The 27,258-nt window shown below is 50.1% G+C and overlaps 2 protein-coding genes, 1 long non-coding RNA gene and 2 pseudogenes across 3 annotated transcripts in view; 2 read left to right on the forward strand and 3 right to left on the reverse strand.

The window, feature by feature from the left end:
* Positions 1–615, reverse strand: part of LOC149338082 (uncharacterized) — a 153,641-nt gene extending 153,026 nt beyond the window's left edge. Inside the window, exons 1-2 of the mRNA XM_089550264.1 lie at positions 592–615; positions 178–282 (exon numbers count right to left, since the gene is read on the reverse strand). Coding sequence (XP_089406390.1) covers positions 178–282; positions 592–615 — 129 coding nt within the window. The remainder of the gene's footprint in view (positions 1–177; positions 283–591) is intronic.
* LOC149338079 (uncharacterized) overlaps positions 1–27,258 on the forward strand; it is a 1,049,963-nt gene that overhangs the window by 238,466 nt on the left and 784,239 nt on the right. The gene's annotated exons all lie outside the window — the stretch shown is intronic.
* The window catches only part of LOC149338084 (uncharacterized), a gene marked incomplete at its 3' end in the record, with an annotated part of 200,554 nt that continues 173,956 nt past the window's right edge, over positions 661–27,258 (reverse strand). The window contains exons 6-7 of the mRNA XM_089550093.1: positions 1,026–1,143; positions 661–695 (exon numbers count right to left, since the gene is read on the reverse strand). Coding sequence (XP_089406219.1) covers positions 661–695; positions 1,026–1,143 — 153 coding nt within the window. The remainder of the gene's footprint in view (positions 696–1,025; positions 1,144–27,258) is intronic.
* LOC149338085 (uncharacterized) lies at positions 20,875–22,583 on the reverse strand (annotated as a pseudogene).
* Positions 25,490–26,385, forward strand: LOC149338086 (uncharacterized; annotated as a pseudogene).

Consider the following 27,258-nt stretch of genomic DNA (forward strand, 5'->3'; position numbering starts at 1 on the left):
GCACTGTCTGCCACAACCACAATGGCTAACAATGAATAGAAGAGTTGGAATGCGTACATCGATTCGAGCCAATATCGTACATTCTTCCGGAGAGCTCGTTCTCTTCAGAAACAGGGAGTACTCAAAATCTGCCTCTCAGGTACACGGACCTGAATACTGCAGACCAAAAGTGCTCACCACGCCGTCTTCATCGTCGGCGAAGGCCAGCCGGCAGAGATAGGGGGCGCCACTCGAAGCCAACCAGCTCGGTTTTCCGTGCTGCGGCAGCAGGTGGCTCGTCCACTGTGCCGCCACGAGACAGGTAGAGCAGTCACCGCCACGCCGAGTTTATTGCTTTCCAGACGCGTCAGAGAGCAGCATGCAGCAATGTTCTTTGCTCTTAAAGACTCAGAGGCGTTTTTAAGAAGCGAATCGGTGAAATTGAAACCAGATACAAGCGCTATGGACACATTGGCACCGTGAGCTACGCTACATTACAGAGGCAGCGCCCACCTCCTGTACATGTTCGGAAAAATACTTGGCGCATTTTCGCAGTGCGAGTATGTTGAGAGTCAAACTGTGACGAACGTCACTGATATGTTCGGCATTTACCTGCTGTGCGACCTTGCTACACATGGCGACGCCTTTTATAGTGACAGGCGAATTGAGTAGCAGAAATCCGATGCTGTCTTGCACTTCGGTTCCGACCACAAAGTCTGGAATGCAGAAGGACGACACTAAGCTTACACACAGGCGACTGGCGCAGGAAGAGTCAGCGGATGAAAAAAAAACAACAACAAATGCTTGGCACAGGCGACCAGCTCACAGGGACGGGAAGCAATGCGATACTAGTCGCCGCAGCGCCGCTACTTTCACACATGGGAGAAAGGATTTAACATCAGGGCGCAGGCAAATTATTCCCGACTTGACCTCGCAGCGACTTTGCTCTGGCAATAAGGCGTTAGTTCGCGGCCGAGCGATTCCTATTACATTGAAAGTGTTTCCTATGATAATATGAAACCAAAAAATGTTGTTGCAATACGCACCTAATTTTGAGATATATCTATTGTCAACTTCCTGGAAGTATCCTTCGAGGAACAGAAAGAACTTTTTGACTGCCTCTCTGAGGTCCGTGTCTTCGTTTTCAGCAAACTGCCTCACCAACTGCACGCGCAGAGCAGACAAGAAACGCATTCACACAGCAGCTACTTACTTATCAGTGGCATCTCATTTTATGACCTTTTTCTTGTTAAATGCTCCCGTCCTCCAGCGCTATTGTATGTGTTCTACTAAGGCAGGTTCTTGGCGGAATGTCGGCTATTCATCCTTGTGCATTCGTAAATACTGTGGATTGCTGTAGACTAAAACACTAGTGCATTAAACAGAACAACATTGAAGCACGCAGCCTTCCTCGCGAATTGTGTGTGATCACAGTATTAGCAAAATTTGATAATGTTTAAAATATGGCATGTAAATCGCCAAACTCATTCCATCTATTGGTCTGTATCGGGTGCCTCGCGTCTTCTGTATTCGCGTGTTTCACACCATACACCGATCCTCCTCTCTCTGTGCCCATAGCAGGGCTCGGTGTTCCGATTATCGCCGGCCTTCCACGATCTCCTCTCAGGGCAGATCGTGCCATGCGCTTTGAATGTTTGCAGAAGAGTACACTGTGGTTCCGTATTCGCGTAGATTAATAGACTGATTTCTCACTACCCCTCGCCGTATCATCTTCTCCAGGCGGCTAGTAAGACGGCAGTGCCTCCTGGCGTGAGCCATACATCCTCGCCCTCACTCTCCATCTTTGCGGTGCCAGCACGCCGTGCCAGCCTTCTCTGTTTGTAGAAGGCGCTGTGGAAGCCCTCAGCGGTGCTATCGCTCTCAGCGCCATGCAGCGCGTGGCTGCGAAACGAAGAGTCTCCTCTAACGTTCTACGTGGCACTTTTTCTTGAAAGAGTGCGGTTAGAGCACAGCCCCATATCCACTCTTTGGGGTTGGATGCGAACCGAACGTACCAGCGGCTTCTAGTGCATGTTTGGGTGTTTTCAATTGAGTGAGATGCTTTTGGAAGAAAAATGCTGAAGATACTAGGAATACGGGGAAAGGTCTATTACAACTAGCTCCGGGAAGCTGCTGCGATGACTCTGTAGGCAAAAAAGGAAAGACGTATCTCTGGATTTCGACTCTTGCTTCGCTTATCAAGAGAGAAGCACTGCGATCTTGAAAGTGTCATTGTGCTAACAGTACGATTACCAATCCTTATGCTAACAGCAACAGCGGATCTGCTCAATTTATGCAGAATATTTGCGATGCAGCCATGGATTCGTCTCACGAAGAAACAGCCTTTTCAATATGCGCTGGTTAAACATGGCGCCCACCTGTTTCATCATCAATCTAGAAATCATGCCACAAACGAAATAATGCATTGCACTCGACAGGTCCGCAATGTTCAATGCAACAAGTTCAATGCTGTTCGGAATACATTTTCTAAGGCATCGCTCTCACTCTGGGTGCCTATTTCAAGGTCCTCGTCCTCATGAATCATATTAAGTCACAACAACAGAGCCCAAAAAGTGATAGTCTTTTTCATTCACGTATGTAGCCGGGACTTTCCTCTTCGAAAGAGCAACTTTTTGCCTGACCTCTGCAGCCAGCCTATTGCGGTCGCAGAGAGAGTTACTTACGGGAAATAAATAGCGCACAAGAGAAGACGGGACAAGCATGGAGACACAGACAAGCGCTAACTTTCAACAGACGGTTTATTGCAAAATCGGGAGCATATATACACATGTCCAGATAGGCAACAAAGAACATGATCGAAGATAACATCAACAAGACACACACCCCCTCGACAGCCATCTGCTTATCGTGCCAGATATGCAAGCTCTTTTTTCGACAAATTAACGGAAGGTTCCCTGACACAATCCGGTCCAAAGCGCACGATGTTCGACGCTTCAACAATCTCCCTGGTAAGTTGGTCGCGGTGATGATACAAGATCACAGTATCTTCAAAAATTGGACGGCAGGGAGGGTCACAGTCACATGTCTTACAATGCAAAGCCAAATGCCCGTCGACACCACCTCTGACTTTCTTCGCGTGCTCTTTTAGGCGTACGTTGAGACATCTGCCCGTTTGCCCGATGTAGAATCTACCGCAGGACAAGGGGATCTTGTAGACTACCCCCAGCCGACAATGGACGTAGGTCTCTCTATGTCTGATATTACAGTCGGGTCTACGCATTTTGATCGGGCAACTCATTCTGCACAATCTCCCCTGCCTCTCAGGAGCCGTGAACACGACCTTCACATGAGACCGTTGACCCACCTTCTTGAGGTTGTGTGATACCTTATGCATGTAAGGTATCACCGCCAACTTTTCTTTCTCTCTTCTATGCTTTTTCTTTTTCCTGTCCTCTGCTCTTTGTTCATGACTTAAGTATGTCATACCAACATGCCCAAGCCTCGTCTCTTCTCTGCAGAGAGAGTGTTTCCTAAACGAATGTTTTCAGCGTTGAAAAAAAAAAATTAAAAACCGGTCGCCACCTATTGCCATTTCATCAGCCGTTGCCAGTAGAATGCGACCAATATATGCGAACGAAAAAGAAAAAACTGCACGGAAACCGTGAGAATATTTTTTCAGCTAGCTGCGGCACTAAGCTTACCACTATTTGGTTTTAGATCTGCCCAAAAAAGCAGGAACCAGGTATTCACACGGAATGCCAGATTAACAGCTTTGTACGAATGTGTGTAATGAATACGAATGTTATGGAAAGTCACGCCCGAGATGAGAGGCAACACAAAAGGCACGAACACTAGCATGACCAACAAGCGAAGTGAATGAGAAAGCTGAGCTCCCAGTAAGCATCCCTGCTTCTTTAATGCATGTGAAATAAGCGTATAAACGATACATGATTTCACACCTTTCAGCTTCTGCAATGTGCTCCGCCCAATTTCTCAACGCACTGCTGTCGATTTAGACTGCATGGCCTAAACGTTTGTACCGAAAACTCAGCAAGGTGCTTACAATTTGATCCGTCCAATTCAAAGCTGGTAAAATATTTATTATGTTCCTCTCCTCGGTCGACATTCAGTAAGCGCAGTGCGCGGAGCTTTAGGGGAATATTTCTCTTGAATCAGACAGTTTTGAAGAAGGCAGGCTTCCTTTCCTCTTGACTTGCAACGGGCCACTGCATAGTCTATGTTTGGCAAAAGAACGTCATTCGAGGCTACTCTTTGTGTTCAAAAAGCATTACACAGTCCTCAGTACGTGACACTGAAGCTCAACGTCGAAGCTTTACCACTAGCTCAGGAAGATTGTCCGAACAGATATTGCCACGTATCATTGCAGCTCCGTTCGTTCGCGCTCAAGACCGCAGAAAGGGGTGTTATCATTTTTGTTCGTGGCGCGAGAAGCGACCGGACTAATCTCGATAGAACTCAGCCATGAAGAGCCATGGGATGTCATAGGGCTCAGTCAGGTTAGGAGGACAGATCAGGCATATACAGTACTTGTGGGAAACCTGGCTTTCCGCCGTCGCCTTTGCGCGGCTCTGCCGGCCGCCCGCGTTGTTTCTCCTCTTTCCCTTGCTCCCGCCTCAGGCGGTGGAAAGGCGGCTGGGTGACTAATCACTGTCATTTAGCCACAGCTCCGCCCCGGCTCCCCAAGGGCCTTTGCCATTGGCGCCTTTTGGCGGGAATTTGGGACCCGCTTTGGGCGGCCGCGCGCTGCGCGACCGTCCGAGCGGGGCCCAGAGAGAGAGATCCCTCCGAGACAGCGAAAGGTGCGTACGTTACTGTTTGTCCCTGCCGGCCTTTGCCGCTCGGACCAGTGCTTACTCGAGCTCGCCCGCATGTGTCCTCTGACCTGCAGCGGCTCGAGCCTGTCCAGCGGGGTCCAGCGACCTCAGACAGGCGTACCTTGCGTTGATTGCCCACTCTCTCTCGCAACCGGCCCAACGGTCGACACGAGAGAGAGATCACAGCACTGCCGCGGGGACATTCTCCTGCAGCGGCGTGCTAGCGGCGCATATTGCTCGAGTCGCTTCGTGCGCGCAGCGGAGCCTTGCTCCTCGCGCGCCCCCGGGACGGGGTGACGATTGAGTGTGTGTGTACTGCTGAAGGACGACGTGAATAAACGTCTCCTTTGTGAACTTGGAGGCCTATTTCTTTGCGGCGAATGGCTCTCCTCCCAGCGGAGGTTGAGTGCACCGCATCGGTGTCCCAGTGTGTGTGTGGTGACGGCTGATCGGGGCCCTTGGCTCGCGCGAAGCTCGAACCCGCGGTGGGTGGTGGCCTGTGTCCACGTAGAAACCCACAACTGGCGCCCAACGTGCTAAGTCATTGGCGCTTACGCCTTTGATGGCACATTAGCCGAGCAGGTCGCCTTGCCGATCACGCTTGCGCACCATGTCTACCACCCCCAGCGGGGCACTCGGCAGCTACATGTCGGCTCCCTACGGAGTTGTAGCGTCGTTTGATCCGCTGGCTGCTGTTCCTTCGAATAGCTAGACACCGTGGTTGGCCGCGGCCTCCATTGGGGTTTACGGTGACACAACCCAAAATGTTGACCACGTGGCTCCCATTGGAGCTGTATCGGAAGCACCCTGCGGTGCATCCGCTGGTCACATGCCTCAGCTGTGCACGCTTTCCGCCCAGTGCGAAAGCAGTTCGTGTCACGCTGCCGCAACCGGCAGTTTCGAACAGCAGCAGCCGTGCCCCGCGAGCAGTCAATTCTGCTCTGGGAACGGCGAGGCGCTGGCCGGTTCCCTGTGGAAACCGCGCCGCTCATCGAACTAGGAGCCTTGCCTCCCTCGTTCGTGCAGCCCGCCCAAGCCTCCACTGAGGCAGGGGTGCAGTCGCTGAGGCCGGTGCTCCATTGAGCCAGATGCGGAGAAACTTCGAGCCACACTCGAATTTCCCGCGCCCAAGGACGTACGCGGCCTGCGCCGTTGTGTGGGAATGGCCACCTTTTATCGTCCTGTGCCCGCGTGCAGGCACCCTTGACCTAGCTCTTGGGAAAGACTGCAGCGTGGCGATGGGGGCCCGAGCAAGAGCGATCCTTTCGCCTCCTGTCTAGTGCCATTGCCGAGACAGCGCAGCTCAGGCTACCCGACCTGACCAGACAGTTCGTAGTCCAGACTGACGCGAGCGATCTGGGTTTAGGAGCAGTTCTCCTACAGGAATTCGATGGCGTGCTGCAACCGCTGGCCTTTGCCAGCCGCTCCTTGCTGTCCTCGGAGAGGAATTATTCCGTCACCGAGAAGGAGTGCCTCGCCATCGTGTTTGCACTGCGTAAATTTGACGTCTACCTTGATGGAACGCAATTCGTGGTGCAGACAGACCACAGTGCGCTCAGTTGGCTGATGCGGCTCCGCGAGCCTGCGGGTCGGCTGGCGCGCTGGGCTCTCCTGATACAGCATTACGACTTTTCCGTGCAGTATCGAAAGGGGAGCACGAACGTGGTAGCTGACGCGCTATCCCGTGCCCCACTCGCCAGCGGCGCCTTGACGCCTGTAGGCGGAGGGGGCGAAACAGCGGACGAGCCGCCGGGCGGCAAGGAGGGGGAGCCCGCAAACGGGTTAACCCATTCCGCTAACTAGGCAAGCAGCGCTTCGCAAAGCGGACGAGAGGCAAAGCTCTTCGTGAGCGCCTCGGAGGTGCCGACGCGAACGGAAATTTTGGCTGCAAACCTGAGTGGGGACGAGACCATGCTCCCCTCTGGGATGACTGGAATCGTTTTCAGCCGTAAGAGCTACTGAAAGCCCAGCAAAATTACCCCTTTTGTCGCGAGGTGAGCGACGGTCTCAGGGAGACGGAGCGCGTGACGCTACTTGTATTGTAGCGGGCGCAGGGGGGGCAGAAGCCAGTGTGTGTCGCGGCGAACCCCGGGGAGTCATATTTCCTGGACAATGACGGGCTCGTGCTGAAGTACATAGCCACCGATGACGAGTCCATCGACCCGTTCAAGGTGGTTATCCCCAAAAGTCTGAGAGGTGCACTGTTGAGATTCTCTCATGACGAACCACTGGCCGGTCATCTGAGTGGCTCCAAAGTTTTTGCAAAACTGAGTCATTCGGTGACGTGGCCTGGCATGAAGCGTGACATTTTCCGCTATTGCCGTTCCTGCCATGTCTGTCAAGCGGTGAAGTCACGGGGCGGCAAGCCGCCTGGAATGATGAAACCGATTGACAGTGTGCGTCCGTGGCAGATGGCCACCTGCGATTTGATGGGGCCTTTCCCCAGGAGCAAGCAGGGGTTCATAGACCCGAAGGCCTACGCGTCACGGTCTGACGAGCTTGCGCCGGTACCCATTGGTATCAAAGGCAAGCGCAAATGCACAGCTGGTGCTGCGGAACGCAAGCGTACGGAGCACCGGTACAATCTGAGGCGACGGTCACCGGTGTGATTGATGCCGGACGGCGGACTTTTCCGCAACCGAAGGCAGGCAGCCTCAGCTAGCTGACGAGCTTTCTCGTCAGTCCCTACCCAGGCGAAGCACGGTGTGTTTTTTTTGTTGTTGTTTTGGCAGCATGATCAGTTCCAGCCTTGTGTGTTTATCAGTTTATTTATTTGTTTGCTTGAGTCAGTTTCTAGCCACTTTAGTTTCCCGCTTGTACGTCTGTTTTCGTTCTAGCGTACCGGGATTGTACATAGGCAACATGCGTCAGCATTGGCGTTCAGTTTTTTTTTACCAGACTTGTACATAGGCAAACTTTAGCCCGTTCGTGCTTGCTCTTATCTTCTAGAAGCAATAGATTGGGTGTCGTTTGTACGGCGAGCCTTTTCTCATTTCCGGACCGACTGTGGGTGGTTGGCTCGTTAAGGAGCCGTGTGTCGCGGTGTGAGTTTTGTGCGGCCCGTATGGAGGGGAAGTTGGCGGGGCGTTTGGGGCGATGGGGGGCGGAAAGTGCACCCTTTGACCCTCGCCGCGGCGCCTCTGGACGCTTCTGATGAGGGGATCGTTGTCGCCGACCAGCGTCCGCGCACGTGCCGGTGTATGCGTGATTGTGGCTGTGACTGTGTGCGCGCGTAACCATGAACCAAGGTGACGCCTGGGAGTTGTGCCGTTGTGTTCTTCTGCGTGAGCGCGAGGATGAGAAGGACCCCTCGCTGTGGCCAAGGTTACACATCTGGACGCCGCCGAACGTCCTCGCCCGTTTCAGCCGGCGTGAAAGGGGTGCACTAACTTTCTTGTGCCCGAACGTGATGTCGTGTCCAAGGGCGCGAGGTCAGTGCTCTGCCGTGGCCCCGTCGTCATCAACGCACCATACATCAACGGAAAGAAGACCGCCATCAGTCGTCGGCCCCCCCAACCCGTTCAACTTGAAATCTGCGAGCGGTGAGTCGCCGACCGGCCCACTGGGCCGCGCCATCGAACTTTGAGGCTGGCATCCACCTGTAACATAGCTGTACAGTTGTATTCACATCTCCTTGTGAACCGTGTATATAATCTGCAAGCTGTTTTGATTTACTGAAGCGTACGTATGGCAGTGTTTGTTTGTTTGCCTTGTTTTCCTTTGTTTTCTTACGTTGTTCTGGCTGGAACTGAAGTATAGCTAGTTTTTTTTTGTGTGTGTATTCATTTCTTTATTTTGGCCGCGTGCTTTGCCGATGGGTAGGAGGGCATTTAAGGAGAGGGGGATGTGGGAAACCTGGCTTTCCGCCGTCGCCTTTGCGCGGCTCTGCCGGCCGCCCGCGTTGTTTCTCCTCTTTCCCTTGCTCCCGCCTCAGGCGGTGGAGAGGCGGCTGGGTGACTAATCACTGTCATTTAGCCACAGCTCCGCCCCGGCTCCCCAAGGGCCTTTGCCATTGGCGCCTTTTGGCGGGAATTTGGGACCCGCTTTGGGCGGCCGCGCGCTGCGCGACCGTCCGAGCGGGGCCCAGAGAGAGAGATCCCTCCGAGACAGCGAAAGGTGCGTACGTTACTGTTTGTCCCTGCCGGCCTTTGCCGCTCGGACCAGTGCTTACTCGAGCTCGCCCGCATGTGTCCTCTGACCTGCAGCGGCTCGAGCCTGTCCAGCGGGGTCCAGCGACCTCAGACAGGCGTACCTTGCGTTGATTGCCCACTCTCTCTCGCAACCGGCCCAACGGTCGACACGAGAGAGAGATCACAGCACTGCCGCGGGGACATTCTCCTGCAGCGGCGTGCTAGCGGCGCATATTGCTCGAGTGGCTTCGTGCGCGCAGCGGAGCCTTGCTCCTCGCGCGCCCCCGGGACGGGGTGACGATTGAGTGTGTGTGTACTGCTGAAGGACGACGTGAATAAACGTCTCCTTTGTGAACTTGGAGGCCTATATCTTTGCGGCGAATCGCTCTCCTCCCAGCGGAGGTTGAGTGCACCGCATCGGTGTCCCAGTGTGTGTGTGGTGACGGCTGATCGGGGCCCTTGGCTCGCGCGAAGCTCGAACCCGCGGTGGGTGGTGGCCTGTGTCCACGTAGAAACCCACATACTAAAGGGCGGGCATGTACTGTGCTATCGTGGATTAGCAGATAGGCGAGAACTAGGTGTGGGATTCCTCATTAATCAGGATATAGCTGGCAACAACGAGGAGTTTTACAGTATTAACGAGAGAGTGGCAGCTATCGTAATTAGGCTTAATAAGAGGTACAAGCTGAAGGTGGTGCAGGCCTACGCGCCTACATCAAGCCATGATGACCAGACAGTTGAAAACTTCTATGAGGATGTGGAATCGGCAAGACCAAAGTAAAATCGCAGTACACTGTATTGATGGGCAACTTTAATGCAAAGGTAGGTGAAAAGCAGGCTGGAGACAAGGCGGTAGGTGAATATGGCAAAGGTTCTAGGAACACTAGGGGAGAGTTAATAGTAGAGTTCGCAGATAAAAATTAATTTACGGATTATGAATACCTTCTTCCGAAAACAAGCAAACAGGAAGTGGACGTGGAATAGCCCCAATGGCGAGACTAAAAATGAAATAGACTTCATACTGTGTGCACACCCTGGCATCGTAGAGGATGTGGAGGTCCTCGGTAAGGTCCGTTGTAGCGACCACAGAATGGTAAGGTCTCGCGTTAGCTTAGATTTGAAGAGGGAACGTAGGAAACTGGTGAAGCGAAAGGCTATTAACGAGTTAGCATTAAGACGGAAGGCAGAGGAATTCGGAATGTCGCTGCAAAACAGATTGTCCGCTTTAACTGAAGAAGACGACCGTAGTGTTGAAACAATGAATGATAATCTTACAGCTATCGTTACAGAGTGCGCCGCAGAAGTAGGTGGTAGGATGGTTTGACAGGATACCAGCAAAGTATCTTAGGAGACTAACGATCTGATTAAGAAACGTCAAAGCATGAGGACGTCCAACTCCACAGAAAGGATAGAACTAGCAGAGCTATCGAAGTTAATAAATAAGCGCAAGGTAGCCGACATAAGAAAGTTTAGCATGGAGAAAATCGAGCACGCTCTATGGAACAGAGGTAGCCTAAAATCAGTGAGGAGAAAACTGGGCATAGGTAAAAACCAGATCTATTCGCTAAAAGACAAACAGGGCAATGTCATCAGCAGTATGGATAAGATAGTTGAATTAGCCGAGTTCTACACAAATCTATACAGTAGCGAATGTAATCACCAAGTTACTGTGGTGTCTCAGTGGTTACAGTGCTAGGCTGCTGACCCGAAAGACGCGGGTTCGATCCCGGCCGCGGCGGTTGAATTTCTTTGGTTGAAGTGGCGGCAACTGACAAAGGACAGAGTTAATTGGAGACACATGGGAGAGGCGATTGCCCTGCAGTGGGTGTAGTCAGGCTGCTGTTGATGATGATGAAGAGCTGCTTCTACGTTTTTCCAGATTACTGTAGATAATCTTGTCCTGTTATCTTGAAGTTTCCTTGCCGGCTTTAAATTATGTGATGCCGCTAGCGGCGGATATTCGTAGTTCGACGACTGACGAGCACGTTTGTTGCTTGCGCCGCCGCCGAGTGATTGTTCTTTTGCGGGCGCAAGTCAGCCCAAATAAAGAGCTTCGTTTGCAAGTCTTGTAGGTGTCTTCCTGACCGCTGGACTCCTGTCACTACAACGTGACATCCGGTGCAGGTGCTGGGTTGCCTTTCATGTTCCAGACACCCCCTACAAGTCGTGACGCGAGCCGTCTGATCCATTCACCGCAGGGCCTGAGTCCAGTCCACCGCGCAAGCCGACGCCTGCAAGGGGACGCACCAGAGTTCGGAATTCTGCCGGAACCTACCCGGAAGCGCAAACCAGTAGCAACGTCCACCATGACCTTGCCCCAGACGACGACTCCAATCATTCTTCAGCAGCCCCGGGTGCCACCAAACTTCGACGCTTCGCCTGGCGCCGACCCCGGAAAATGGCTGGAACAGTTCGACCGTGTTGCTATCTTTAACAACTGGGACGATGCCATGAAAATTAGGTACGTCTTCTTCGCCTTGGAGGGACCAGCAAGAATCTGGTTTGAGAATGAGGAAGCTAGCCTCACGGATTCTGAAACCTTCAAGAAGCAGCTTCTGAAGACCTTCACAAACGTCGTGCGAATGGAGAGAGCCCAGCAGCTGCTACACTCTGGCATACAACACCCAACTGAGACCGTTGCAGTGTATACTGAGGAGATAAAAGGTGTCTTGGGGCGTACCGACACGAACATGAAGTAAGAAGCGAAGGTGCAGTTGCTTATGCGAGGAGTTAAAGAACATTTCTTTGCCGGCTTCATCCGCAACCCACCGAAAACTGTCGCGGAATTCGTAGAAGAGGCATCCACGATGGAAAAAACTCTTGATGCCTGAGCTGGCCAGTGTGACCGCCAGCAACACTTTTTGTCAGGAAGCTGCCTGGACACCCCTAACAACGATAACCTGCGGGAAGTTATAAGGCAAGTTGTGCGATAGGAGCGCCGACGATTCATGCCACCGCGAACGCAGCCGCACCTTTCATCGCTCACAGACGTCATCCTTGACGAGCTTCAAAAGGCCTTGGGTGTGACGCCGACAACTAGGCAGCCTCTGGCAGCCTCCAGCCATGACTTACGCCGCAGCTGTGCGCCGTCCTGCGCCTCGACGACAGGACCCAAGCCCCTATCGCCCTCAGCCAGCTAAGTTGGACCGCCGCCCTCTCGCCCCGACACGCCCGTTCTAGGAGAGTCGCACACGGCCGAGGGAATGCGACGAGTGGAGAACTCCCGACCAGCGCCACCCACTATGCTTCCACTGTGGCGAAGCCGGCCACATTCTCCGGTACTGCCCATATAGAAGAATGGGCATCCGAGGGTTCTCTTACGACGCCCCACGACGCCGACCCGGCCAGCGACCAGGCGAAATCGAAGTGTTTTTGCGTCGGGAAGAATGCTCACCGCCCAGCCGCCTATCACGTTCCCCGTCGCCGTCGTCGCCGCGCTATGTATCTCCTAGCCGAGGCTACACAGTGCGTGGACGCTCTCCCAGCCCCAGAAGGTTAAACGGAATAAAGCAGCCTCTGGAGTTGAGGTTTCTTTTGAGCTAAAGAAGAAAGATCCTACATCGACGAAAACGCAAGTCCATGCCTCAAATACGACGAAAACACCGACGACGACGCGGCCAGACTTGAAGCTTTTACGGCTGCCCAGAGAAGTAACGTCCGAGTACGCCCACCGCAGCCACACTACTCGACGAAGCCAAGATCGTACACCGAAGACAACATGTAATACGAAAACGCGAACAAGTGATCTTGAAGTTACTGTGGACGATCACGCGGTTACTGCCTTGGTCTACACGGGAGCTGACTACTCCGTCATGAGCGGGCCACTCGCTGTCCAACTAAGGAAAGTAACAACAACTTGAGATGGCTCGCTGATCCGCACTTCAGGTGGTAACCTTATTACGCCGTCAGGGCGCTGCACCGCGAGAGTTACAGTAAACGGGCGAACCCATGCTACAACTTTCCTGGTCCTACAGAACTGCTCGCGAGATTTGATTTTGGGAATGGACTTCCTGAATGAAGATCGGGCGGTCATCGACCTTCGATCAAAGTCGATCAAGGTTTCCACGGACAAAGCCATATCTGCAGCGACGACAGCGACTCATAACGTTGCCTTAAACGTCCTCGACGAAGCATTGAGCGTGCCGCCCCGATCAAGTGTCGTCGCCTGCATAGGTAGGACTGGGCGTCGCAATGGAAGCGGCCAATCCGGAATGGCCAAGCACAAGTGCTGATAACGAACTTCACCGAAGAATACCGGCATCTAAACAAAGGTACGACGATTGCTTTTCTCGACGAGCTGGCAGACATCAGAGACATTTTCCCTACCCGACCAACCCGTACAACCATCTGACGAAGGCCATCATCAGCCCACGTTTAATATCAAACCAGCATTAACCCGGTGCAGACAAGACCAAATACACAGTCTTCTTCAAAGGTACAGCGACTACTTCTCATAAGCATCGAATGTGTGACGAACGGGGCTTGCCAAGCACCGCATTGTCACAGACGAACACGCCCGACCACTGCGACAGAGCCCCTACCGCGTATCGCCGCTAGAACGCCAAACTTTTAGCAAGCAAGTTGAAGAAATGCGTCCTGACGACGACATCCAGCCATCGAGGAGCCCTTGGGCAGCACCAGTCATCCTAGTGAAAAACAAATACGGCACCCTTCGCTTTTGCATCGATTACCGCCGCCTGAACAGCATTACGAAGAATGACGTCTACCCCCTCCCCCGCATCGATGACACATTGGATCGGCTATGCAACGCTAAGTACTTCTCATCAATGGACCTGAAGAGCGGCTACTGGCAAATTGAAGTCGACGAAAGAGATCGCGAGAAGACTGCGTTCATCACACCAGACGGACTCTTCGAGTTCAAGGTGATGCCATTCGGCCTCTGCTTTGATCCAGCTACGTTCCAGCGAGTAATAGATACGGTGCTCGCAGGCTTGAAGTGGCAAATCTGTCTTGTGTACTTAGATGACATTGTGGTCTTCTCCTCAAGCTTTGAAGAGCATCTAAGGAGGCTTCAGACAGTGCTGGAAACAATCAAGTCTGCAGGACTAACACTGAAACCAGAGAAGTGCCACTTCGCCTACGATGAGCTGCTGTTCCTTGGTCACGTCGTAAGCAAGGATGGGGCTCGCCCAGACCCTCAGAAGACGGCTGCGATCGCATAGTTTCCACAGCGTAATGACAAGAAAGCTATACGAAGATTTCTTGTATTGTGCGCTTATTACCGGCGATTCGTCAAGAACTTTTCGCGCATCGCTGAGGCTTTGACCCAACTAACCAAGGCTGGCGTGCCTTTTAAATGGGAAACGCCGCAAGTGGAAGCTTTCAACGAGCGGAAGCGCCGCTTACAGTCCCCTCCTGTGCTCGGGCTCTTTGATGAAAACGCGGAAACCGAAATTCATACCGATGCAAGCAGTGTGGGCTTAGGAGCGATCCTCGTTCAGGAAAATGGCAGACAGGAGAAAGTTATCGCGTACGCTAGCCGATCACTGTCGATAGCCGAAGCCAACTATTCAACGACCGAGAAAGAATGTCACGCCATTATTTGGGCCACGTCAAAATTTCGCCCCTACCTACACGGCCGACCATTCAAGGTCGTGAGCGATCGCCATGTTCTGTGCTGGCTGGCAAATTTGAAAGATCCCTCCGGCCGCCTTGCTCGTTGGAGCCTGCGTCTTCAAGAATTCTATATAACTGTAGTCTACAAATGTGGCCGCAAGCATCCCGATGCAGACTGCTTATCGCGAGCCCCCGTAGACGCAGCACCAGAAGAGGAACACGTCGACGCTTTCTTAGGACCGGTAAGCCCCTGCAGTTTCGCGCAGCAGCAGCGCTCGGATCCTGAGCTGCAAAACTTAGTTGATTAACTAAAAGGCAAGCCCGCATCACCTCCCCGAGGGTTCAAGCGCCAACTGTCGTCCTTCGTCTTTCAGGATAATGTCCTCCTGAAGAAGAACTTCACGCACAACAGGACAGTGCATCTTCATGTCGTGCCCAAAAATCTCAGGCAAGAAATTTTGCTGGCATGTCATGATGAGCCGACTGCAGGGCATCTCGGCATTGCTCGCACGTTGCACCGCATCCAGGAGAAGTACTATTGGCCGCGGCTAGCTGCTGATGTTTCCCATTACGTCAAAACGTGCCGTGAGTGTCAGCGACACAAAACGCTTCCGATTAGACCGGCCAGACTCCTGAACCCCATACCACCTCCAACTAAGCCCTTCCAGCAAATAGGGATAGACCTCCTCGGCCCCTTTCCGACTTCATCATCAGGTAACAAGTGGATCATCGTGGCCAACGACTATATGACCCGCTACGCCGAGGCAAAAGCATTGCCTAATGGTGCCGCAACAGAGGTCGCAAAATTTTTCGTCGAACGAATTGTGCTCTGACACGGCGCCCCCGAAGAGCTCATCACGGAGAGAGGAACGGCGTTCACAGCGGAGCTGACACAAGCCATCTTACACTACAGTGAGACGAGCCATCGGAGGACAACTGCCTATCATCCGCAAACCAACGGACTCACAGAGCGTCAGAACAAAACCATCGCAGACATGCTCTCCATGTACATCGACGCGGAACACAAGACGTGGGACACCATTCTGCCCTATGTGATCTTCGCCTATAACACTGCCGTCCAGGAGACAACCAGGTCTATCCAATTCGAGCTTGTATACGGCAGGAAGCCCACGACAACACTCGGCACAATGCTCCCGCACGTTTCAAACGAAGGCAACCTCGACGTCGCCACCTACCTTCATCGCGCCGAAGAAGCCCGAATACTTGCGCGGCTTCGCATGAAAGAACAGCAGCACACCTACGCCCGACGCTACAATCTGCGTCGACGATACACGCATTACAAGCCAGGATATGGACACCAATTCGCCGCCGTGGATTGAGTGAGAAGTTGCTGCGACGCTACTTTGGCCCGTACAGGGTTCTCCGCCGCATCGGTGACCTGGACTGAAGTCGTTCCCGACGGCACGACAGCATCTCAGCGACGGCGCACACACCCGGAAGTCGTACATGTAGTACGCCTTAAGCCGTATTATGAACGCTAAAGGACTCGAAGATTACATTCTCCGTATTTATTTTTATTATACAGCATCGAGGCGATGCTTCTTTGGGAGGCGGGTAATGGCACGTATCATTGTATTGTCCGTTCGTTCGCGCTCAAGACCGGAGTAAAGGGGTGTGATCATTTTTGTTCGTGACGCGAGAAGCGACCGGACTGATCTCGATTGATCGCAGCCATGAAGAGCTGCTGCTACGTTTTTTCCAGATTACTGTAGATGATCTTGTCCTCGGCTTTAAATTGTGCGATGACGCGAGCGGCTGGTATTCGTAGTTCGACGACTGACGAGCACGTTTGTTGCTTACGCCGCCGCCGAGTGATTCAGTTCTTTTGCGGGCGCAAGTCGGCCCAAATAAAGAGCTTCGTTTGCAAGTCTCGTAGGTGCCTTCCTGACCGCTAGACTGCCGTCACTACGACGTGACAATATGCTTCTCTGTCGTCGGTATGTCCAGCTTGTGACGTATTTCCTTTACGCTACTACTTTCCCCTGCCTCCCAGTTTATGTGGAGTAAAACAGAAGGTGAATTAACGGCCGATTATGCAAAAATGCATCATCTTTAAAACATGCGCATTTCATTCACACGTCCTGTGCATAGTAAAGACGGCAAAGACGCAAAATGAGTGTGTGGCCAACCTGTGTTCTAGAAGAAACATTCGGCGCCAAAAGATAAATTTCAAAATAAATATTTCAGGAGCAGAGTGTGTTGCTGGGCAAGATGGTTTGACATCCTGAACGTGCAGCGCTGACAGCGGAAGGACGAACGAGAGAAGAGACAAAGAGGGCGCTGAACTAACAAGTGATTTCGAAGGAAGGCAATCCGTACATACAGCATCCAAGCTATTGGCTCATGCCTACTTAAAGAGGTTTGAGCATGTGGCCACGGGGCAGGGCTGGCCAAAAGAAAAGTGGGCAACGGCGTTGAGCTTGTGCCTTGGTGGCGAAGCACTTAGGGTCTTCGGTCGGCTCTCGCCTGAGGATTCCGTGGACTATGATAAAGCGAAGCTTGCCTTGCTTCAGAGGTTTAAGTTCACCGCGGTGAGGGTACCGAGAAAAGTTTCGCCAGAGCAAGCCCCAGGATGGCGAAACGGCCTCGCAATATGCTGCCAGGTTGTTTAGTTTCTTTGACCGTTGGGTCGAGATGCGGGGAGAAGGCCGCACTTTTGAGGTGGTTCGCGAGATGGTGGTGAGCGAGCAATTTCTGAACAACTGTCATTCTCGTTTAGCCCTTTTCTTACGTGAGCGGGAGGGCAAGACAGTTTCCAAACTGGCGGAGGCTGCCGATCATTTTCTCGAAGCACAGCGGCAAAATAACTTGTTGCTCTTTAAAGAGGAGGGTGAGCACACGATAGTTAAAGCCAAGGACGAGGTTTCACGTTCACAATCCCGCCTTCGATGTTTTCTTTGCGAGAATACTGGGCACAAGGCGTCGGATTGTCGGACAACGCCGAAGCAATTGTATTGCACCTGGTGCCGCGAGGTAGGACATGATGCCTAGTCATGCAAAGCTAAGAGACCAGGAGATCGTGAGGAGTCCGCCTGTTGCATGACACCTCGATATTCCCGTCCCGATAACCCTGCAGAGGTAACGCGCGTAGAGGGCCAGTTGGGGGAGATGGTCTGTCCTTCCAACCCGGTGGAAACTGCTATGCCCGTGGGGCACGGTGAGGTGTTCGGCCAGCCTGGTTCGGTATTACGGGATACGGGCAGCACCGGCATTGTTGTGCGTGAGTCCCTTGTACCGGAAGCGGCACTTACAGGGAAACAGGCTACATTATTCTTGGCCAATGGGACCCGTGTAGAAGTTCCGGAAGCGGAGGTGGTGATTTCTTCACCATACTTTTCAGGTAAGGCCATCGCGCGGTGCTTGTCTACACCCCTGTACGACATCATAATAGGCAATGTCCCTGGCGCTAAACCTCCATTCTCGGTTGACCCGCCAGTTCTCACTGATCAGGCAGTTTCCCTTGCCATTACGGGTGCGATCGATGTTCCTTCCCTTACGGTGACAGCAAAGGTTTCAGAGAGTAGCAAAAGCCCCACTCTTAACACACTCCACTTGTCGCGGCCGGAGTTTCGCCTCAAACAGGAAGAAGACCCGACCTTAGAGGTGTTTCGCAGGAAGTTGGGGCAAATATTTCGTGGCAATGGACAGACCGCCCACTCTTTTGACACAGATGACGGTGTTCTTTTCCGAACATACCAAGTGTGTCCTGGCCGAGTCGTTGAGCAAGCGGTGGTACCGAAGGGCTTACGCACGCAAGTTCTTAAGTTGGCGCATAAGAGTGCATTATCCGGCCATCAAGGAATACGGCAAACAATAGCTAGGGTGCTCAGTGAGTTTTACTGGCCCAGTGTACAGGCTGACATAAAGAGTTATGTCAGATTGTGTGATATGTGTCAGCAGACTGTGTCGAAGGCAAGGGAGAACAGAGTGAATAACATCGTAGGACGGGAACATGTAAAATCATGGTGGAAACCAAGGTCGGTTTGGAGAAAACGGTTTCACAAAGGAAAACGGAAGTACTAGCTGAAAAAGTTCTCGGGACGGTGAAGTGGTTTGATGTGAAGAATGGAATACAGAAGAATTTAGCCCACACCTGTTCTTGTATTGTCTGTGTTTGCTCATGTTTGTTTTTGAGTGTCCGCTACCTACTTTTTATGGCTTCCGTGTTTCCTCGCCCTCTATGGACGCTTTACGTTGACTTTCCATGTGCTCTCTATGCTGTGTGTGCGAATGTCTGTGGACGCTTCGAGCATTGACGACCATCGTATGTGTGGCGTGTAGTGTGCGCGCTGTGGTGCGGTGTTCTGTGTTGCGATCGCAGAACGCGTCTGGTGTCGCTCTCCTGAAGTTGAGTTCTTTCCCTTGGAAAAAAATTCCGAAGAGGGGGCCTTCTGTAAGGAGATAGCGCCACCCAGCGTCGTTCGAGAGGAGAAGAAGACAAAGCACGAGGAGCGCGTGCGGAGGGGAACGCCGGGACAGGTAGAAGAGGATTACGGGCAGAGAAGAGAAGAGCGCGGTGGGCGACGGACGTGGACGAGTTCTGGTGGCTCCCCGAGTTCCGGGCTTGGGCCTCAGCCGCAGACGTCCGGGCCACAAGACCTGGACATCCATCGTCGAGAACCTCAACCACCAGGCCCAGGCGCCACTCTTCTCCATCCATCCGTCAGCTGCTCAACACAGGCCGCCTCTGGCGCCTACGTGACCTTTCCGGGATACCAGACCTCGGAACCGTGCCGGGAGACCACGGACGCTGACGCTGCGGTAGCGTTGAAGGCCAACGGAGAAACGCCGGCAATAGTGCATCGCCACTGGAACGCCAAGATACTCCTTGACTGCCCGACACCCAGCCAGTCCTCCCCGCTCGTTGCTCGAATGAGAGACAAGTAGGGTGACTTTCCTTTTTTGACTTTCTTTTTCCTGTATTTTTCGTAAGCACTTTGTTCTGTTCCCCCGTGTGTTTTTCCCGTGTGTTGTTGCGTTGCTCTCTTGTTCCTTTCCTTTTTTTTTCACTCCCATACTGAAATTGGTTTCCTTTCCTATAAAATCCGCCTCGTTTATTGTTTATACCTTTGTGTTTGTTTAAAATAAGACCTGCAATCGCACAGTCCTCACACGCCGATCCGTCGGTATCATGTGATGACTTATGGTTGACGTTTAAGCATAAAGTGGAACACTGCATGTCCCTTTATGTTCCCACACGAGTAAAAACTGTAAAAAGTTTAATCCTTGGATAACTCGGGACATCATACATATGAAGCGCAAGCTGTCACGACTGAGGAAACTTAAACGACGTAAATCATCGGCAACTTGCACTGAACTCATTCGAAAACTCTCAAATGATCTAAAGCAAGCAATTAGGGCTTCAAAACTGAAATTTACACATGTTACCCTCAGCAACTTTATCAAAACCGCTCCCTAAAAATTTTGGAGATGTCTGAACTCTAGTAAGCACAAACGAAGCAATGTAACTCCGCATGAGGCTTTAAAGATAGCTAATGACTTCAATCAGTATTTTCAATCGGTTTTCACGTTTGACGACAATTCTGTGCCTTACCTAGATTCCCAAATAGGTGACTGTAGCTTAGACCTGCCCGAACTAACAATAACTGAATAGGGAATTTTTGCCCTTTTACTTAATCTTGACGAGAAGAAATTAGTGGAGGAGTGTACGATGGGGGGCTAGTTGGTAATCCATGAACTATGAACGAAAACCACGCAAAGGACGATACACAGGGAAGAAGCAGACAGGACGAGCGCGGACTTGCAACTATTTATTGAAACACATCTTCCTTCCATCACCAACCCTACGCATGCGCAACAACCAATCTCTATCTAATCGAGTTCAGGAACTTCAGTTCCTTCTTGTACAGATGGACCGAAGCCTCGCTTACACACTTTTCGGGCCCATATCTATCAATCTGCCAGGCTTCGATGACCTGACGTGTTTTCTGGTCTTTGGCCCTTCCGATTATCTTTGTGCGCTCAAAGAGTGGCGTGCATTTATTGTCACACGAAAGACAGTGTTTTGGCAAATGCATGCCGCTGTGAGAGCCCAACGAATTCTTATGTTCTTGTAGGCGCTTATTAATGCAGCGTCCCGTTTGTCCCACGTAAACTGAGCCGCAACTAAGCGGGATTTCATACACTACTCCCATTCTACAGGACACAAACTTGATTTTGTGGTTAACACCACAGCCTGCTTTTGTTCTTGATTCATTGTTAGCGCGCACAAACGGGACAGCTTACAAGGCGCCGAAAAGAAGATTTCCACACCGAATTTCCTTGCCACTCTCTTCAGGCCATGCGAGGTCTTATGTACATAGGGCAGTACTTCAAACTTCCGCCTCTCACGAATGACAGGTTCTCGAGCACTAGAAGTTGAGACGAGGGTTTTCAACAGAGACCCGGCAGCGGCCTGCAGAAGCGACGAGGGAAACCCAGCAGAACTTAGGCGTGCAACTTAAGCGGAAAAGCTGAGTGAAATCTTGTGAAAACAGGACTTAAATAATGATGACCTCAAGCAGGATGAAGCAATTCCTCTCTTAATAAGCTTGGAGTGACAGGAGTCATAGGGTAAAAGGGCCTTTTTTGTTCTAGGCATATACATCCAACACAAGTGGTCCGGTTCACTGAAAAACAATCTCAAGTCCAAAAACTGTAAGCAAGAGTTCTCAGGCAATTCTACAGTAAAATTCAAACTGGAAGCCTTGGATTTAAAAGACGATAAAACTTCATTAGTGACCTCTTGTGGGTTGTCATTGGGATTCATTATTAAGAGTATTAAAAAATCGTCTACGTATCGGAAAACTCGCGCGATGCGGTCGTCAGTTAGTGCCCGTGAGAGTGAACAGTCAACTTCCGCTAAATATATTTCAGTGAGAACTGGTGCCACACTCGACCCTATACAAATGCCTCGTTTCTGCACATAGAATTTATCCTCAAAACTCACTAGCGTTGAAGAGAGGTACACATTCAACAGTTCCATGAAAACTTCTATCGAAATGCCGCAGGCATTTTGGAACCCCACAACCCCCAAACGCTCTATACAGTTGCTGACCGCCATGAGCAGTTCATTGTGAGGAACCGAGTAAAACAGATCCTCAATGTCAACCGAGAAGCCGTAATTGACACCTGGCATGCCTTTGAAAATTTTCACCATTCCGTCCGAGCTGGTGATCTTGTAGGGGTCTTCAGGCGACAGACTCTTCAGGTGTCTTTGAAGGTATCGGCTAACAACTGCTTGCCAGGTTCCTCTCTCCGTTACGATTGCTCTAAAGGGGCATTCCAGCTTATGACTCTTTGCACTAAAAAACACAGTGAGCACATGCACCTTGTTACTCATCACTTAATTCTTCATCCGCTCAAGCTTCAAATCATCTAAAAGCGCAACCGCTTTGGCCTTCGCCTTCGTCGGCTTCACATCCGCAACTCGGAAGTTCTTGTTGATCGCTGTTAGTGCCTTCTCCCCGAATAGGTGCTGCGGTAGGACCACGAAGCCGCCTTCTTTTTCAGACAAAAGAACCCGTAGCCCAAGCCCAGAATCACAAATTGAGCCAGCCACTCTTCTCAGCAGGGAAGTGCAGTCCTTTTTCTGAAAGGTGTTGCTCACTGAATCAACTCCTTCCGAAAGGCAGCATCCTTTCTCTTCCCCTTCTACCTTGTCAGCGATCCTGTGAACCGAAGCCAAAAGCTCAAGTTTGCTGAGCGGTACTTCCAGGCTGAACTTAGGTCCCTTCCTGAGGACCCTTTCGATGTCGGTTGGAACAGTCGCCCCTCCAAGGTAGATAACAGGGACCTCACCTGTCTGCTTCTTTGGCGCCTTAGGTAGGCTTTGTCGTCGCTTGTTCCAAAGGAACTCAGTGGTAGTATCAGCCAGGTTCTGGTAGTCCTTGAATGTCCTCAGGCCGGCAGAGCCTGTCCCCTTCCAAGTGAAGCACACCAACCGCAGCCAGTCCCGTAGTAGTCGAACGTGTCTCCAACATTCGCTCCTTAAAATCTTAGCCATTCTTTTCCAGTGACCATCGGTGCAGCCGAGGAAGCCGTAGAGGCCCGCAACGCTGGGCGGACAGACGTGCTTCATCCTGCTTGAGGTCATCATTATTTAAGTCCTGTTTTCACAAGATTTCACTCAGCTTTTCCGCTCAAGTTGCACGCCTAAGTTCTGCTGGGTTTCCCTCGTCGCTTCTGCAGGCCGCTGCCGGGTCTCTGTTGAAAACCCTCGTCTCAACTTCTAGTGCTCGAGAACCTGTCATTCGTGAGGGGCGGAAGTTTGAAGTACTGCCCTATGTACATAAGACCTCGCATGGCCTGAAGAGAGTGGCAAGGAAATTCGGTGTGGAAATCTTCTTTTCGGCGCCTTGTAGTAGTAGTAGTAGTAGTAGTAGTAGTAGTGAAAATATTTATTTTTATTTATTTTTTTTCAAAAGGAAGAAGTAGGGAGTAGCGGGATGGGGATAGATAGATGTGGAGCTTCAGTGGTCGGTCTTCCCCTAGTCCAGGATCCCGTTGGCCTCCGCCGCTGCCTTGGCCCTCGTCACCAGCATAAGCTGTGTGCTCGGGTCGGAGTCAGCCAGAAGGGCCTCCCACTGCTCTAGACTAGGGCTATTTACCTTTGGTAGTAAAGGGCTTTTTTCGCAGCCCCAGGTGGCGTGGTACGTTGTGGCGTAGCCCCCACACCACACGCACTCTTTCGCGTATCTGTTCGGCCACATTTTGTGATACATGGCTCTGCTTGGGTAAGCTGTCCCGTTTGTGCGCGCTAACTAACAATGAATCAAGAACAAAAGCAGGCTATGGTGTTAACCACAAAATCAAGTTTGTGTCCTGTAGAATGGGAGTAGTGTACGAAATCCCGCTTAGTTGCGGCTCAGTTTACGTGGAGCAAACGGGACGCTGCATTAATAAGCGCCTACAAGAACATAAAAATTCGTTGGGCTCTCACAGCGGCATGCATTTGCCAAAACACTGTCTTTCGTGTGACAATAAATGCACGCCACTCTTTGAGCGCAAAAGATAATCGGAAGGGCCAAAGACCAGAAAACACGTGAGGTCATCGAAGCCTGGCAGATTGATAGATATGGGCCCGAAAAGTGTGTAAGCGAGGCTTCGGTCCATCTGTACAAGAAGGAACTGAAGTTGCTGAACTCTATTCGATAGAGATTTCTTGTTGTGCATGCGTAGGGTTGGTGATGGAAGGAAGATGTGTTTCAATAAACAGTTGCAAGTCCGCGCTCGTCCTGTCTACTTCTTCCCTGTGTATCGTCCTTTGCATGGTTTTCGTTCTTAGTTCATAGACATCTAGTGGCCTAGATAATATTACGAACACGTTCCTCAAGAGATACGCAGAGTGGGTATCGAAATATTTGCTGCTTCTTTATAAGAAGTGCCTAGATAACGCAGAAGTGCCGAAAGACTGGAAAATAGCTAAGGTTGATCCTGTTCATAAATCTGGGGACACTACAAATGTATCTAACTATCGCCCTGTTTCACTCACGTGGGGAGCACCCAAAATATTTGAACACATCATTCTTAAGCACATAGTAACATTCCTTGAAGAAAATAATCTACTGAGTTCTAATCAACACGGCTTTAGGAAAGGGCTATCAACTACAACTCAACTGCTGGATACGATCCACGATCTCGCATGCGCACTGGACCAACGTAACGAGATTGATGTTTTATTTCTTGATTTGTCGAAAGCGTTCGATCGTGTATCACAACCAAAATTTATGTTTAAACTTCAACATTTTCTTGGTTGTAATAAAATTACAAACTGGATACAAAATTACCTTTCAGACCGCAACCAGTTTGTGCAATATGACGGCCACGCATCGCACCATGTCAAAGTAATGTCTGGAGTACCTCAGGGAACGGTATTTGCACCCATATTATTTCTAATTTACATCAACGATCTAACAGTTAACCTTAACGCAACAGTCCGAATGTTCGCAGTTTTATAAAGAAATTAAATCGTACGACGATCAAGTCACATTAAACAATGCAGTTGGTCAAATAGCAGAATGGTGTCGAGAGTGGCAGATGACCCAGAATCTCGAGAAATCAGTGTGTATGACTGTATCAAGAAAAAAGAACCCGCTCGTTTTCTCATATGAAGTCGAAAATAAACCTTTAAAATCAGTCCAAAAATACAAGTACCTCGGTGTTGTCATCTCCTCTGACCTGAAATGGGATAATCATGTAGAATATATATCGTCAAAAGCATTTTCCGCACTCTTTTCTCTAAAGCGATGAATACCGACTGCCTATTCCGACACCAAGCTACTGGCATACCGTTCCCTCGACCTTCCTGTGGTCGAGTACAACATCCTGTGTTGGTTTCCGCACACACAGAAATGCATAAATAAGTTAGAAAGCGTCCATCAGAAAGCAGTAATGTTTATTTTTAACAAATATAAACGTAATGACTCTCCAACTGAACTTTTAAACAAGGCGAATCTCTGCACTATTAGTAACCGCGCCCGGATCTGACGCCTTAAATTCGTATTTTTCCTATTAAACGGTGCTCTTAAAATTGATTCTGAACTCTACTTAGTTCCTTCACCAAAACGCAATACCAGAACGAAACACTCGCAGCATTTAACAGAGTATAAATTCAATACTGACACCTTTCGTTATTCATTTTTTCCGCAAGCGATTAGGGAATAGAATATGTTACCTGCAAATGTTGTTAGCTCTGAATCTCTAAGTAGTTTTCTTTGTCAACTGTCACAATTGTTTATTTGAACTTTTTAGTAAGGCTTTGCTTGTACTTTTTCGAAAAAAATATTTTTTCACATTGTGCTTTATTTTGTGTTTAATACTGCGTCTTCCATTTCGAAACTGTCTCCCATGATTATCCCTTTTAGAATGTTATTTCAGTAGTGTGAACCTTCTTTGTGAGTTTTTTTCTTTTTTTTGTGACGTACCTAAAAAAACGAAAACAAACATGTACCCATTCTTGCAACAGCCTCGAAAGAGGCTAGCAGTATGTTCCAAATAAATAAACAAAATAAAAAGGCAGAAACTGCAAAAAAAAGCATGGAAATGCCAACATGCAAAACAGCTAAGGCTGGAAGCAACCACAGTGGCAAAAAAACAAGCGAGGAACCGGAAATAAATCTTGGAAGAGAAATTGGAGATGTTCGTCTCGTGCTCACAGAAGTACTTCAGATCAAATCGAAAATTGACGCATTAGAAGAGATAAAGGCCACTGTGGATGGTATTGAGCAGTTTATGCAGGAAATGTCTACAAAATACGACGAAGTTTTGTCCAAAATGAAACAACAGGATGCAGCTATATCTGCCCTTGGAAAGCGAGTGGAAAAACTCGAGGTTCTGGTAGCAGAACAAGAAAACCAGGAATTAAGGCAACAAGTTAACGAACTAGAGCAGTACAGGATACGCCAAAATTTAGAAATACTCGGGCTGCCCCATCATGAAAATGAAAACCTACTGGAAAAGCTTAATGTCTTGGCCACTGATCTCGATCTTCTGCCGCTTTCCGAGGCAGATGTTGAGGCTGTTCATCGATTGCCCTCACGGTCTATCAACGAGAGCACCAGCAACGAGAGTGCTAGTAGTGACAGTGAGGTCGGGGAGAGTTCAAAGAAGGTTACACCTGTTCTTGTACGCTTCGTATCCCGTTCAACCAGAGACGCATGGCTTGCAAAAAAGGGACAGCTAAAGGAAGCGAAATCTAAAATCTTCTTCAATGAAAACCTGACAGCACAGAACAAGGCCCTATTTTGGAAAATGAAAAAACGGCCAAAGAAAAAGATTATGAGCTTGCCTGGTTGAAGAATGGAAAAATGTTTGTTCGTCGTGGCCCCCGCAGCCGAGATATCAGGATTAGGACGACAAACGATCTGGATAAGATACGTTGAGTAACAGGCCGTATCCACACCACGGTAACTGATAGCAGCACCGTTGAAAATGACAGCCCCGTTCGCATATTCTTATCATGATGCTGATTCGTTCAAACATTCCAAGCGTCTAAGAGAAAAAAATCGACTTTCTTTATTCCATCTCAACGCGCAAAGCCTTCGGAATAAACAGGATTCTGCGGAAACCCTTTTAAATGCAATAGACCATAAATTTGAATTTTTAGCTTTCACTGAAACTTGTTTTAACAACGATTATGATGTCATACAATTTCCAGGATACAAATGCGTATCAATTTCACGCAGTAATAAGAGAGGGGGAGGTGTGGCCATTTATGTAATGAACTACCTAATTTATGTCACCATAGAAGATTTCTGTGTCATAGATCAGGACTTTGAGTGTGTCATGTTAAAATGTGTTGCAACCATATTTGCCGTTGTATACAGGCCGTCTGCTGGATCACAGGCAATGTTTTTAGTATTTCTTGAAAACATGTTAGAACAGTGCATGCAATTTAATTTAAATCGCCTGTAGTTATTTGTGGTGATTTCAATATCGATCTCTTATTGCCTGAATCTAATCAGCAAAGGATGGTTGATATTTTTTTCTCGTTTGGTTGTGAAAATGTAATACATATGCCAACTAGAGTGACTGATATGTGCCATACTTTACTAGATGTGTGTTTCACAAGCTACGAAAAGGATGATGTGCAAGCAGGTGCACTGATAGCTGATGTTAGTGACCATTTGCTTATTTTCATGTTATTTAAACCATACTTTACAACACAGTAATTCCAAAATCAGTGCACCGATTACATATAGAATCATTAATGAAGCAAAGACCACAATATTTAGAAACTTAGTAGCAGAAACAAG

The sequence above is a fragment of the Amblyomma mixtum genome, chromosome 6 (assembly GCF_055824585.1).
Source record: "Amblyomma mixtum isolate Tamu chromosome 6, ASM5582458v1, whole genome shotgun sequence".
Lineage (NCBI taxonomy): Eukaryota > Metazoa > Arthropoda > Arachnida > Ixodida > Ixodidae > Amblyomma > Amblyomma mixtum.